Source organism: Pipra filicauda, unplaced genomic scaffold (assembly GCF_003945595.2).
Source record: "Pipra filicauda isolate LSUMZ 115617 unplaced genomic scaffold, ASM394559v2 scaffold80_size11013439_pilon, whole genome shotgun sequence".
Classification (NCBI taxonomy): domain Eukaryota; kingdom Metazoa; phylum Chordata; class Aves; order Passeriformes; family Pipridae; genus Pipra; species Pipra filicauda.
In genome coordinates this window covers 10,905,929-10,920,598 of record NW_024104987.1, presented here as the reverse complement: position 1 = coordinate 10,920,598, position 14,670 = coordinate 10,905,929, and the positions used below count along the sequence as shown (strand labels likewise).

Sequence of the window (14,670 nt, the reverse complement as noted above, 5' to 3'; positions counted from 1 at the left end):
GGTCTGAGGGACAGGGATGGGGGAGAAGCAGGAGAGGGACCAGGTTGGGGTTAATCCCTGAAGGCAAGTCTCTGTGCAGCTCCTCCCATCTGAGACCTTGGAGACCAAGCACAGGGGCTTCTCTTCCCAGCTCTGGGAGCTCAGACAGGACATTTTATTGGTTATTTTTAACAGCTGCTCTGTTTAAGGTGTTTTACTTCCCTTTCACTCTGGTTCTCACTGCAACAATGCCGATTTCTTTCCCTTTTTTTGTGTGTTTTCATGTTGCCACCAGAAATCCAAGGCTGGGTAAGACCTCCCTAAGCTCAGTCCCAGTGCCAGCTTCCAGTATCCCCCAGTTGCTGCTGCTGGTTGGTGCCTTTTGCTGTGCCCCAGCACATCCAAGCTGCTGCTTTACCTTTATTTCTGCACCCAGAGCAGGTTTGGACTGGTGGGATGTGCTGAGCCGTGCAGGCAAGAGGCTCCTGGGGGGAGCTGCCTTCCTGCTTTCATTTTTTAATTAGCAAACAATGGAGAAACCTCAAAAGGCTTCTAAATGGGGTTTTTACCTTTCCCACCTTCAGCAGAGAGGTTTCTGTGTGCAGGGCAGTGCTGGGAGCTCTCCACACCCCGTGCTGGGGGACACTGGGGACACTCGGTGCTCACAGCCCTTGCTGGCCTGGCCCTGCTCGGGGGCTCTGTGCCCTTCTTGTGTAGGGCATCACTGGATTATTTGTGACTTAAGCAGGGTTCTGGAATGTCTGTGTGGCATCTGATCATGTCTGTGTGGCAACCTGGGCTAGTGGAAGGTGTCCCTGCCCATGGGTGATCTTCAAGGTCCCTTCCAACCCAAACCAGTCCATGATTCTGTGATTGTGTCTGTGCTGATCCTCTGGTGCCTTCATGGCTTGTTTGGGAGCCTCTGGAGGTGGGAGAGGCACCCAAGCTGTGAAACACATCCCTGTGCAGGAGCTGAGGGGGCAGAGAAGTGTCACCACCCAGAGGGAGAAGCACCTGCCGAGCCAGGAGGGACAGGAAGGTGTCCCAGGGGCACAGTTTGGGAGCAGCTGGGCCTGAAACCCAGCAGTGTTTGAGGGGGACACAAGGGTGACAGGGATGTGGGAGGGCCAGGGGCATGGGGTGGCAGGGTCAGAGGGCTGGCAGGGACACAGAGGGCTGGCAGGGACACAGAGGTGCCTAGGGACATGGGGGTGGCAGAGGGAGGTGACAGGGACATGGGGGTGCTAGGGGCACGGGGTGACAGGGGCACAGAGGTGGCAGGGGGCTGTGGAGGCAGTGGCTGGTGCAGAGGGCAGTGACGTGCCAGGGCCTGAGCCCTGTGGGGACGTGTCCCCTCCTGCCTGGGCTGGGGGGCACCACAAGGACCTGGTGGCACCTGCTGGGGGCTTGGAGGGGACCAGTGGCCCTGCCCAGCTGCCCATCCCACCGTGCCATGGCAGGAGCTGCCAGTGCTGGCCTGGCTGAGCTGTAGCCCCAGGCACTGGCCCAGGGCCTGCCAGTCCCAGGGTGGCTCTGCATTTAGTGCAGGGAATGTGGCAAATCCACGGAGCTTTACCATCACCCCTCAAACACTTCCCAGCTCCTGCTGGTGGCTGCCACTGTTCTCCAGCCCTTTCCACACGGACATTTTAACCTGTTTGGTGTTGGCTTTTCTGTGGTGGGTTTTTTCTCCCTGTCCTACTTGGCAGAGGTGTTTTCCAGCTGGTAACTCATTTGCAGAGTCATGTTGGGATCAGGTTGGCTCTGTGCCCTTCATCCAAACAGGAACAGGGAAATACATTTGTCCCCCAGCCTCTCCAGCAACTCTTCACTGCAGGCAGGGAGGGGTTTGCCTTGGAATTGTAGCAAAGCAACACTCAAATGGGAGCTGAAGTTTCCAGCTGAGTGAGGAGGAGGTGAGAAAGGGGGTTTCTCCCTGCTCTGATCTGGTGCTGGGATGTGGATGTTCCAGCCAGAGAGGAACAAGAGCAGCCTGGCTCGGGGTGTGAATCTGTCCTTGCTAGCAAGCAGTGGGCTTTTAGCTCTTCACCTGCTGTTCTGGGAGGATTTGGGAACTGCCCCTGTGCTGGCAGCACCCTCCTGGCTGTGCTGGAAGGGTTTGTGTCCCTGACCCAGGAGGAGCAAGGTTAGCAGGGAACATCAGCTGCATGGGAATGGTGTGCTGTGCTAAAGGGAGCGTGGGAATGGCTTCAAACTGCCAGAGGGAGGGTTAGATGGGATATTGGGAAGAAATTGTTCCCTGTGAGGGTGGGGAGGCCCTGGCACAGGTTGCCCAGAGAAGCTGTGGCTGCCCCATCCCTGGAAGTGTCCAAGGCCAGGTTGGATGGGGCTTGGAGCAACCTGGGCTGGTGGAAGGTGTCCCTGCCCATGGCAGGGGGTTGGAACTGAGTGGCCTTTAAGGTCCCTTCCAACCCAAAGCAGTGTGTGATGCTGTGAACAGCCCTGCCCTGCCCTGGGGTCACTGCCATGAGTCCCTGAGGCAGCAGTGGCATCGAGCAGGATGTGGCCTTCCAGGTTCAGCCTGGAGCCTCCCACTCCCAGGAGGGCTTGTCCCCCATCAGCAGAGCCCTCACACTGCTTTTCCTGCTCCCTTTCCCCTGCAGCCCAGGCTGTCTCCTGAAGTGTCCCTGCACAAACAGCTCTGCCAGGACACATCCCAGTGGCACCTTCTGGGGTGCTGGTAGCCCAGGCAGAGCTGGGGACACTGGGGACAGTGCTGCAGGGTGAGACATCGAGGCAGGACCTGCCCTGCCCTTCAGGGGTGTGAGGGTTCCCCCCCAGACCCCACATGAGAGCAGGGTGCTGGTTTAGGACAGCAGTGGGGTGGAAGTGCTGATCCAGGGATGGACACCAGTGCTGGTGTCTGGGCTGGGGGGAGCTCAGAGGGTGGAGACCCTGGACAGGTCTGTCAGCCAGCACAGAGCAGAGATGGCAGAGCTGTCAGACCCACCCACTGCTCTCCCAGCCCACCAGCAATCAGGTTTCCACACCTCCAGCAGCAGCCTGGGGGAGGGGGGAGCCCCTGGATCCCGGGGGTGGAGGGTCCCAGAGCTGCTGCTGCATCCCAGTGGGACACGGGGACAGAGGTGGCACCAGCCCCAGCCCTGGGGCACAGCCCGTGGTGACACAGGCCCGGGACTGTGCCTTCCTCAGGAGCCTCTGCCCACTCCGGGCACTGAGTGCCAGGGAAGGGACAGGGACAGGGAGCTGGTGGTGGGAACAAGCCTGAGAGCTGCTGACCCTGGCCCTTGAGCTGCACGGACCCACAGAACCCCCGAGGGGTCAGGGTCTGGGCAGGAGCCACTTGTCCTGCCGGGCTGGTCCCGTCCCCAGCACATCCCTACTCCAGCACATCCCTGGAGGTGGGACCCTTGTCCCGGTCATATCCTGGCCCTGCTCCTGCTCTCCCCGGGCTGCCAGGGATGAGAGGGAGGAGAGGTGTGGGTTTTCCAGCTGCCGGTGAGGGGGAGGTGAGCAGTGCCCTGTCCCTGTGCTGCTCCTCCCCTGACGCGTCTCTCTTGTCGTTTCCAGGGCAGTGAACGGCTTTGACCAAGGGCCCCCCGGGCTGGGAGCCTCCCGACCGTCCTCGGCGCCGGGAATGCTCCCCCTGAGCGTATGAGCCGCGGGGGGGAGCGCTTGGACTTGTGTTTGCTTTTCTCAGCCCAGAAGAGAAGAACTGCTCCCGATTCCTCCCCCTTCCCACCCCGCTGGAACATGACCCCGAGAGGAGACCCCGAGCTCACGGCCCTCCCCGTCCCGTCAATACAGTTTGTTTTCTCTGTCGCTGTAGTGGACGTTCTGTGCCCCACGAGCTGCCACTCCCAGGGCTGTGTTTGGGGGCACACACGAGTCCTGCTCCCCAGCCCTCGGCCCTTTGCTTCCTCTCTGCTCTGTCTGACTCGAGCACTGGCCGCTCCTCCTCCAGGCTCCCCCGTCCCTGCAGCTCTGCCCTCCCGGGAAGGCTCAGACCCCTGGAAAGAGGCCCTGGGGGAGGGTGGGCGATGGCACTTGGGGCGTTGGCACCTGGGAAGTGGCTCCTGGGGGGTGTCTCAGTCCCGGCTGCCCCAGTGACTGTGTTGGAGCCCGCAGGGCTGGAGGAGCCCATCCCGGTGGCACAGGTGGGCACACACAGCAGGGCCGGGCTCCTCGGGGGCAGGGAGGTGGTGGCACAGAGGGGTGACTGTCACGAGCTCCCCCAGATGCCCTGGGGGGAGCTGGCAGGGCTGAGCTGTTCTCCTGCGGCCCCTGCCCCTGGGCAGGGCCGTGTCCGGGTGCTGTGCCCTCAGGTGTCCCCTGGACCTGCCCCACTGGCCCGGCCTTCCCCCCTCAGAGCTCCACAGCAGCTCCAGGAGAGCGTTAGGGAGCCCCTGCTGCAGCTGCCCCACTGCCCATGAGCCCCCAGCCCCCGTGACCGTCACCCCCCTGCTCTGCCCCGTGTAGGACCGGAGTGTCCAGTGTCCCCTGCAGGTTCTGTGACAGCGTCGGGCGACTGGGGGACCTTGTGGGTCCTTGAGACGACACGTTTGTGGGATTTCTCTGTCCATGTGCCTCGGGGTCGGTGGGTTTTCAGCCTGAACCAGCAAAGGGAGCCGGGGTGGAGCTGGGGGTGCTGAACTCCCTGTTCTGGGCTGGTCCAGCACGTTCAGGGGCTCTGCAGCTCCCAGGGGGTTTAGTTACGAGCGCTGATTAAAACCACTGGCCCCGCAGTGGAGGTGGGATGTGCCCCTTTGCCCTTAGGGTTTGTATGGTCCTTCCTTCCTGTGCATCCTCTGCTGCATTTGACTGTTTACATTTGTTTTATTGTACATAGATTTGTAAACATAATACCTTTGCCTGAGGTCTTTGTACATAACTTGGGCTTTGTAGCTTTATTTATTCAGCCTCTCTCTGGCATGTTTCTGTAGGATGTACCGTTCCACCCTGGTGCCACAGCCATGATGTGGTTTCGAAAAAATGAAAACAAATGAGAGTAATCTTCCAAAAATAAAGTTCTTTTAATGTGGAATCAGTGGATTTTGCAGAACTGGTGGCTGTGGCTCTATTTTGTCCCTGTAGGGTTTTTTGCCAAGTGCAGGGAAGGGGCCAGTGCTGAGGTGCTCCCGTTATCCCACGCCCCTTCCCTTGGGAATGTTGCTCCATAGCTCAATTTGGGCGCATGGGAACGGCCACTGCTGGAGCTGGGGCTGAGCAATCACCTGTCCCACAGCCTCTGCTGCCGGCACTGCATTCCCCAGTGGTGCAGTGGAACACGGTGGGGTCAATATTTAATTTGGGGAGGAACCTTGGGAAGTGTTGGATCTCCAGCTGCCAGCCGGGGATTTTTGTCTCCTTGGAGCCCCTGGAAGATGTTTCCTCTGCAGAAGAGCTGCTCTGGGGCCCTTCCCGGGGAGCTCCATCCCCTCCCAGCTGCGGCCCCGGCCCTGCCCCTGCGGCTGTGCCGGACACACGGGCCGGTGCTGCCGCTCCCAGGCCGCCGGGATCGGCTCCAGCCCGGGATCGGCTCCATCCCCGGCGCTCCCGGGACACGGCGCTGGAGCCCCGGCCCGGGGCAGTTCTCCCCCTGCCCGCCCCAGGGTCGGGGCACTGCCCAGGCTGGCCCTGAACCCCTACGGACACATTGGACAGCACATCCTGTTCCTCCTGGGAAGCTCCTTCCAGAGCTTCCTGAACCGATCCAGGCCCAGTTCCCTCCCGGGGGCAGTGCCCTGAGGGGAGCAGGGTCACCCTCCCTGCAGTGCCCCCTTGCAGTGCCCAGCTCAGAGTGCCTCGTTCTCTCCTGCAGCCCTGCCAGAGGCAGGGAAAGCCTTCCCTCAGCCCCTGCTCCCTCCCTCGGCCCCTGCTCCTTCCCTCAGCCCCTGCTCCCTCCCCAGCAGCCGGGGAGGGGAAGGAGCACCTGAGGAAAAGGTGCCCAGGACTGACTCGGGTTCCAGGAGCTCGTGCCTGGGACCAGCCCTTCCCCAGCAGTCCCTCCACACTGGGAGGCTCCCAGGGGCCCAGTCAGGCTGCTGGAACTACAGGTACCATGGGAAGGGTGGGAGCAGCAGCCCCCCCTGCCCCTTCCAGCTGCCCCCACAGCCCCCCCAAATCTACTCATTCCCTCAGCGTGTTTTTAACCCACTCCCCTCCCTGGGGCCCACCCTGGTCCCAGACCCAGCCATGAGCCCCCACCCAGGACCAGCCCCTGCAGCTCTGCCCCCCTTGGCCTCAGCTGCCCCTCCCTCCTGCCCCAGCTCTGCCTTCACCTGAGGCAGGTTCTGCACCCCAGGACCCCCCAAAACTGCCCTGGACAGAGCCCAGACCCTGCTGAAGGCAGAAGGGGGGGCCGTGCCCGTGCCCTGAGCTCCCTTTGTGCTCCAGTGGCATTTCAAAGGCTCAGCTCTGACCCAGCCATTGATGCTGTTATTTAGTTCAAAATAAAAGGAAAAAAAACCCCAAGCAAATAAAACAGGAAAAAGGGAAAAGGCAGCTTCCAGTCATATCTCGTTTATTAAGGTCTATGCCAGCCTCGGGAGAGCTCTTCCAGTAAGTAAACAGAGCAGGCGGCCGCATCTAGAATGAATAAATTTATTGTCTTACAAAAATCATTGTCTAGAAATATGGGTATACAAGAAAACAAGATATTTGCAGTCAGACGCCTGGTGGTCAACAGCCAGTTTGATTAAAAATATCCAAACACACACAACAAAACCTTCGCGACAGATGTTAAAGCTTTGAACCAAAAAAAGGGAAATCCATGGGTTTTGAGCATGTGGCAGAGGAAGTTTCCTAGTTAACACTGATTCATTGTCACTAATATCAATAATACCACTTGGACTAGAGAGGTACATGATATGAAGCACAGTCAAAATTAATACATTAAATCATTGTTATATAGGCAAATTATATATGTAACGTTGTCTTAGTACTGTAGTGTCTAAGGCACTTTCTGTAATGTCAGTTTTCAGCTATTTCAACAAAAAGAACGCTAACTACTCACTGTAATACTGCTCAAAATAAAAAAAAAAAAAAACAACAACAAAACAACAACAAAAAAAAAAGGATTCACATCCACTGGCATGTTAACTCGTAGGCAGGCAACATCCATCCATCCACCTCGGGAGCCCCGGCCCCCACAAACCCCCCGGGCCCGCAGCACTCCCAGGGGGCTGCCAGGGGGTCCCAGAGCCTCCTGCACGTGCAGCCACTCGGCTCCACGGCCTGGCCACGGCCTGGCTCAGCCTCACGTTAATAAATTAGCTTTGCCTGTGTTGTGTGTTTAATTCCCACTGGTGTTCACATTAAAGGAGCCTGGATATCTACAGGGAGGGCTCTGAGCTCACGGGTCTGTACAGGGGGACGGGGACCCACCTGGGTGTGCCTGGACTGCATGAACACGAACGGATGGAGCAGGTGCTGAGAACACTTCAAATGGTATTGCAGGTTAAAAAACTGGACACTACTCACTCATCCCTACACTTCCCTCTAACACTTCCCAAGGCCGTTTCACAGTTCACTCACGGATTGTGTGCGGATCACAACAAGGAGGAGAAAAGAAAAGATACAGGTGCGGTTTGGTCTTCACTGATCCAAGAGACTCAGCCCAGCCAGGGGCCGGCGAGCCCGGGAGCCTGGAAGGATGCTGGACACAAGGCATGCATAGCCATGGCAAGGGGTCTGTCCCGGCCACCCACCCGCTGGGAATGACGGTTCTGGATTGATAAAAAAAAGTTTCATCCTTCACATGATGCTTTTAGAAAATGGCTTTACAATGAGTTATCTGGAAAAAGAGATGCACTGAACAGAGACGATCCCGGTTGTTCGCTATATATAAAAAAAGCAGTTGTACCTATATCTGAAGCAGGGTACAGTGTGGTGAGGCTGGAGAGCCTTAAGACATGGTTGACCTATGATAAGGAGCCTTGTAGCACATGCCGACGGGTCGTAAGGCAGGTTTGGGGCCACAAGGCAGTTCGGTGGGCAGGACAGTCCTGTGCTCCTGCCGGCGGGGCTGGAGAGGTCTCTGCATGCAAAGGGGGGGCTCTACTCGGCGGGGGCGGGCGGCGCCTCGTTCACGTCGCTGCCTTTGCTCTCGGCGTCGTCGTCCGACAGCTCCAGGGAGGCCCCCTCGATGTGCAGCTGCCGCCGCCCCGAGCGGCTCGAGGAGAAGGTGATGGGTCCCCCCCTCCTGCAAAGCACAGCAGGCAGGGATTGCTGGGGGGTCCTGCCCGGCCCACGGTCATCCCACAGTGGTTGGGGTTGGATGGGACCTCAAAGGTCATCTCCTCCCACCCCCTGCCATGGGCAGGGACACCTTCTACTGAAGAATCCCAGGATATGCTGAGTTGGAAAGGACCCACAAGGATCATCCAGTCCAACCCTCAGCCCTGCACAGGCCCATCCCCAAGAGTCACCCCCTGTGCCCCAGAGGATCAGCCAAACCCTCCTGGAGCTCTGGCAGCCTTGGGGCTGTGCCCACTGCCCTGGGGAGCCTGGGCAGTGCCCAACCACCCTCTGGGGGAAGAACCTTTGGCTGAGATCCAACCTGAGCCTGCCCTGACACAGCTCCAGCCTTCCCCTGGCTGCTGTCCCTGGTCCCCCCAGAGCAGAGCTCAGTCCCTGCCCCTCCTCTGCCCCTGCCCAGGAAGGTGGAACTGCACTGAGGTCTCCCTACAGTCCACCTCCCCTTCTCCAGCTGAACACACCAAGTGCCCTCAGTGTCCTCACACGCCTTCAAATCAAGGCTCTTCCCTAGTCCAGGTTGCTCCAAGCCCTGTCCAACCTGGCCTTGGACACTTCCAGGGATGGGGCAGCCACAGCTTCTCTGGGCAACCTGTGCCAGGGCCTCCCCACCCTCACAGGGAAGAAATCCTTCCCAACATCCCATCTAACTCTGCTCTCTGTCAATTTAAATCCATTTCCCCTTGTCCTGTCCCTGCAGGCCCTTGTCCAAAGTCCCTCTGCAGCTCTCTTGGAGCCCCTTCAGGTACTGAAAGGTCACAGTAAGGTCACCCTGGCAGCCCTCCCTGCTCAACCCCACAGGAATGTGGCAGCTCAGCACCAGGTCACCCAAGGGGAAAATTTCCACAGGGAGTCTCAAACCTCTCCCCTGTCCCAGGAGCCAGCACAGTGTGCTCCAACACCTCTGGCATTCCTGCTTGGTTTATGCCATCACCTTAGTTTTGCAAGTCCCAAATAATTTAAAATGCTGTCTCTGTAGGAGCACCAAGCACAGACCAAGCAATGAAGAGAGTGGGTTCTCTCAAAAACTCCAACAGCTGCTTAGTGAAGCTCAGCTCAGCTCAGCACCCTTGAGCCAGGCCCAGCAGCTCAGCCCCTCTGTGCCTCCTGACGTGGCCTGTGAGCTGCAGCTGCCTCAGCCCTGCTGCCTCCCCCTGTCCCTGACACACACCCTGACCCCAGAGACCTGCTCTCACAGGAACTGCTGCAACACTCCCACCAGTGCAGGCCAGGAAAAACAGGATCGGTACCAGCCCCTAGAGAAGCACAACTGAGCCACGTTCTCTGTCACATTTACCTGCAGAGACCCAGGGAAGCTGCCAACATAAACTCCAAAGAGTTTGAGCTCAAGAGCTGTCAGGAACATCCCTGTGCTGTGGCAGCTTCACCAGGCTCAGTCCCCAGTTCCCAGCAGGCTCCAGTCTGACCTATTCCCTGTGCTCCTACAGTTCCCCAGCTGGGTGCTCCCCAAGGATGAGCCTGTGGGCTGCCAAGGGCTGGGATGACTCCCTGCTGGCACTCACCTTAGCCTGTTTTTGAGGGTGCTGACCTCCCTGCTCAGCCCCTCGTTGGCCTCCGTGGCGTCGTCCAGCTCCCGCTGCAGTTTGCGCCGGGACGCGTTGGCCCGAGTGGCCTCTTCCTCTGCCTCCTCCAGCTGCCTCTTGAGCTGCTTCATCCTGGCATTGGCCTTTTCCATCTGAAACACCAAGCCAAGTACTTGGGATCACACCAGAAAGCTGCCCCCCATGACCTCTCCCCACCACCAGCCTCACTGCAGGCTCAGCCTGGACCCCTGAGCTGGGAACACCCCGGAGCTCCCGGGCCTGGTTTAGTCACCAAGGTAGATTCCCTCAGATATTGTCATTACAATTCTTCACAAGCCCTTCCTACCCAAAGGAGGTTTTATTGGCCTGTTCAGAGGAACAGCCCCCACCCACCTGCTCCTTGTACTGGTCTGCGTGGCGACGCTCGTCCTCCACCTGCATGAACACCTCCTTCAGCTTCTTCTCCGTGCGCCGGACCAGCTTGTTGGCAGCTGCTCTTTCCCTGGAATAACCAAAAGCCATCATTTGTCCCAGCACTTGAAGGCTGGGAATACAAGTTCTGTCCTTCCTGAAGGCTCCTGTTGTGTAACTGGTACCAGAGTCCTCTGAACGTGCCTGGCACCAGCAGTGGGACGGACCCAGTGCTGGAGTGCCAGGCTGGGAGCACAGAATGTTAAGGAGTTAGAATGGACTATAAAGATCATTTAAACCCAAGACCCTCTGCCATGGGCAGGGACACTTTCCACTAGACCAGGTTCCTCAAGGCCTTATCCAACTTGGCTTTGAATACTTCCAGGGATGGGGCAGCCACAGCTTCTCTGGGCAACCTGTGCCAGGGCCTCACCACCTGTACAGTAAAGCATTTCTTCTTAATATCTCTCCTACATTTCCCCTTTCAATTTGTACCCATTACTCCTGCAGCTCTCAGGGCACAAAGCCTTAGCCCTGGGGTGATGCTGTTCCATGGAAAGAGGGCTCAGAGGGTGCCTTCATAAGGACATTGGACAAAGAAACTTCAAAGTTACTGCTAATCAATAACATGGTTCTGCTGCAGAGCCCAGAAAGAACACAGGTGGTGGCAGGACAGCCCTCACCTGCAGATTTGGAGAGAAGCCAGCTAAAAAAAATTAATTTTGAGAAGCAGGATTGCAAGGATGGATAATTCCCTGCAGAAAGATTTCTGGAGAGCAGAGGATTCATCTCAACTCAAACTGTCGCACCTAAGCTGTTCCTCTAACCAAGAGACATGGGGTCTCAAGGGGACATTTCATCTCGTCTCAAGTAATTGCTGCAGCACCTTGTGGCTCCTGGGACATCACCCAACATGTCCCAGGGTTCATTCAGCTGTTAGGAAGCAAATTGATTCTGAAACTTTCAAGCCCAGCTACTTTACAGCTGCCTTGTTAAGGGGTGTCTCCTAAGCAGCAGTTTCCAGACAATAAACCTGTGCTCTGAATTCACATCTCAGTCCTACAGAAAGTTCAGGCATGGGAGTTTCAGGCATTCAACTGACACAGGAAAACCAGATTTTATCCCTTACTTGGCTTCCTGCTCAAGCTGTTCTTCGAGCTGTGCAATCTTGGCTTCTAGGGTGGAAATTGTTGCCTTGAATTTGGACTTCACAGAGCCCTCCAGCTCCTGCAGCTTGGCCTTCAGCTCCTTGTTCTGCCTCTCCAGCTGCTGCCGGGCGTTCTCGCTCTTCTGGGCCGCGCTGCGCTCCCCGGCCAGCTCCGAGTTGAGCGTGTCCACCTTCCAGGGGAACACAGGGTCACTCGGTGCCACCAGAGCCTCCCCTGAGCTGCCCACCCAACCCACACTGCCACCCCAGGGTCACCTGCAGCGTGGTCTTTCGGAAGCGCTCGTTGAGCAGCTCCATGTTGCTCTGCTCCTCCTCCAGCTCCTCCTCCAGCTGAGCAATCCGAGCTTCCAGCCGGCGCTTCTCGTCCAGCAGCGCTGACCTGGAGAGGGGAGCGGGGTCAGCACGTGTTCAGAGCCAACAGAGCTACTGGGCAGTTTATTTAGAGTCATGGAATCTCCTGAGTTGGAAGGACCCACAAAGATCATTCAGTCCAACTCCTGGCCCTGCACAGACACCCCAACAATCCCACTCTGTCCCTCAGATTGTTGTCCAAACCCTCCTGGAGCTCTGGCAGCCTTGGGGCTGTGCCCACTGCCCTGGGGAGCCTGGGCAGTGCCCAACCAGCCTCTGGGGGAAGAACCTTTTGCTGAGATCCAACCTGAGCCTGCCCTGACACAGCTCCAGCCGTTCCCAGGGTCCTGTCCCTGGTCACAGTGAGCAGAGCTCAGTGTTGTCCCTCCTGAGGAAGCCGGGGGCTGCTCTGAGGGCTCCCCTCGCTTCTGATACTTTAAACACAAGTTGTCAGGAGAAGCAACTGTGTCAGTAACTCTCTTCATCACAAGGAGGAGTTTTTATCCTGCAGCCTGGCAGTACAGCACTTGTGAGCCCTCAGAGCAGGGTTGCTGTTCCTGCAGCTCTGCAGTTGCTGACTCACTTTCCCGAAGCGCTGTTCGCGATCTCATCCGCCAGCTCGTCCCGCTCCTGCTCCGCGTGCCGACGGGCTCGCTCCGACGCAGCAAACTCCTGGGAAGGGTTAGCAAAACATCCATTACAGCCTCAGGAATCTCAAATCTTCTGTAAACCATTCAGCCTTATAATAACTTCCAGGAGATGCTGTGAAGTGGGATATCCCTGAGGGATTTTAATGGATAAGCAGAAGCAACAGCTGCGGAAGTCAGGATACACCAGCTTGACATTCCAGGCCCCCCACTGCCATCTGACTGCAGTGCAGTTACTTCTCCCCATCCCTGAAATGTTTCCCATACACAGCAAAGGAAAGAAATCTTTGAAGATCAGATTCAAGCCCTCAGCAGCAGGAAAAAGCACCCTGGCAATGCTCTAACAGCCACATTCAGTGTAAAGTGGGCACTAAGGTAACAAATGGTTTAGGATCTTACAGAGCACACAGCAAGAATACAAGGAAAGAGTAAAAACCAAAAAGCTTCAGCACAACAGTATAAACAGCAGTGAACCTCATATTATAAATCTGCATCAAGTGGCAGAAACACCCAAGCATTTGCTAAGGAGGACAATTAAATGCCTGACTGATTGTCTGAAGGCCACAAAGTCCACCTGGAGAAGCTCCAGTGGGTGGTGGGTTGTCTCAAATAGACCCCAATGACAGTGTAGTGAACCTGGGCAACCACTTCAAGCTTTGACCTGTAGCTCATTCAGACAAAAGAGAGGCACAAGGCAACCCTGCTGATGTCTGACCTTGTGGCAGACCAGGGAGAGAAATGGGGGGAGATCAGAGAGAGGTAACAAGATGTGGAGCTCTGCAGAAATTGTCAATGATGAGGGCAAATATGTCTGTGAGAGAAAGGGATTAGGACCTGAGAGGGCAGAGGGATAAACCTCCACATACTCTAATGGTCCACTGAGATACTAGAGAGATTTTTTGGGTTTTATACAACTCCAATAATAAATTTTAATTTCCAGTAATCAGTTCCAGTCCTGACACTGTGCACTGCATCTTTCAGAGACTCTCAGAAACACCTGCCAAATTGCAGAGAAGCCTCAACTGTGTTTAAGCAGTAGTAAAGTTTTCCTGCTACTGCAACTTTTCAGTCCAGTCTCCTAAAATGATTCCTACAAAGCTGTAAGGACTTCACTGATGACTTGGAGCAAGGGGAACAAGAGAGTTCTCCTGGCCCATTTCTCTGTTCAACTCACTGGATTGATTTTTACTTTTTTTTAGTCTCTGATCTAGCAAGAAAAACAAATCTCAGATTTCAAGCTCACCTCTTGGAGTTGGAGTATTTCTGCTTCAAGACCCTTGAGCTTCTTTTCACTCTCTTTGGACTGGGCAAAGATCTCATCCCTGGATGCACGGGCCTCTTCCAGCTCCCGCTGGTAGTCCTTCATCTGAGCCTGCAGTTGGAAAGCAGGGTAAGGAAAAGCTGCACTAGGACAATCAGAACATCTGTTAGTAGCTCTGAAGCACTTTAGCCTTCAAGTTATAAGGCCTTCCTCTCAAAGTGGCTTCATTCCACTTGAAGGCATTTCCAGTTCTTATGTTCACAGGAAAACTTCATTTTCTCATCTTTCCATCCCTCAATTCCTTGCCAGAAATATCACATTCTTAAGACTTCACCTCATTTCACAGAATCAGAGTGGAATCTTAGAATGGCCTGGGCTGGAATGGACCTCAAAGCCCATCCAGTGCCACCCCCTGCCATGGGCAGAGACACCTTGCACTAGCCCAGGTTGCTCCAAGCCCCGTCCAACCTGGCCTTGGACACTTCCAGGGATGGGAAAAGTGTTTCTGCCTGTGGCAGAGGGGTTTGGAACAAGATGAGCTTTAAGGTCCCTTCCAACCCAAACCATTCTAGGATTCTATAAAAGGACGAGAGGAGTTTTGAGCAGGGGACAAATCCAGGCCAGATACCCTTTGACACATCCCTGGAGTCTGATTCTCCTTTTGCCTTCAAGCTCCAGATGCACTGAATGAAAAGCGACACCCTGGGCCGTGTCCCAGGACAGGAAACAGCTCCATTATCCAATGTGCCCACCTGGAGCTTCCTCAGCTGTTTGATGGCTTCATCCCGAGCCTTGTTTGCAGCCTCTATCTGCCCCTCCAGGTCCTTCAGATCCATCTCCAGTTTCTTCTTGGCAGCCACAGCCAGCGCCCGCTGCTTCCGCTCGTCCTCCAGCTCCGCCTCCAGCTCCCGCACCTGAGGGACCAAGGATGGAACAGGCTCAGTCCTGCAGGAGCAAACAACCCTAAACCAGGGGCTGGGGACTCCAAGGGGCCTGGACAGAGCAGGGGTAACAGCACTCCACGGGAAAAGGCCACGGAAGGCACTGCAGATGGCAAGACCAAATCCCCAA

General features: G+C 56.4%; 2 protein-coding genes across 8 annotated transcripts in view; one reads left to right on the top strand and one right to left on the bottom strand.

Moving 5' to 3' along the window:
- Positions 1 to 5,013, top strand: part of NDEL1 (nudE neurodevelopment protein 1 like 1) — a 28,064-nt gene extending 23,051 nt beyond the window's left edge. For all 4 annotated transcript variants that reach the window (XM_027742275.2, XM_027742279.2, XM_039390239.1 and 1 more), the window contains exon 9: positions 3,532 to 5,013. In XM_027742275.2, coding sequence (XP_027598076.1) covers positions 3,532 to 3,619 — 88 coding nt within the window. In that variant the 3' untranslated portion in view covers positions 3,620 to 5,013. The remainder of the gene's footprint in view (positions 1 to 3,531) is intronic.
- A 1,454-nt stretch (positions 5,014 to 6,467) lies between these two features.
- MYH10 (myosin heavy chain 10) overlaps positions 6,468 to 14,670 on the bottom strand; it is a 99,346-nt gene continuing 91,143 nt past the window's right edge. For 2 of the 4 annotated variants that reach the window (XM_027742271.2, XM_027742272.2), the window contains 8 exons: positions 14,352 to 14,513; positions 13,582 to 13,710; positions 12,275 to 12,363; positions 11,596 to 11,719; positions 11,302 to 11,510; positions 10,155 to 10,263; positions 9,741 to 9,913; positions 6,468 to 8,164 (listed from right to left, as the gene is read on the bottom strand). In XM_027742271.2, coding sequence (XP_027598072.1) covers positions 8,020 to 8,164; positions 9,741 to 9,913; positions 10,155 to 10,263; positions 11,302 to 11,510; positions 11,596 to 11,719; positions 12,275 to 12,363; positions 13,582 to 13,710; positions 14,352 to 14,513 — 1,140 coding nt within the window. In that variant the 3' untranslated portion in view covers positions 6,468 to 8,019. The remainder of the gene's footprint in view (positions 8,165 to 9,740; positions 9,914 to 10,154; positions 10,264 to 11,301; positions 11,511 to 11,595; positions 11,720 to 12,274; positions 12,364 to 13,581; positions 13,711 to 14,351; positions 14,514 to 14,670) is intronic. The other 2 variants (XM_027742273.2, XM_027742274.2) reach the window with 1 other exon arrangement.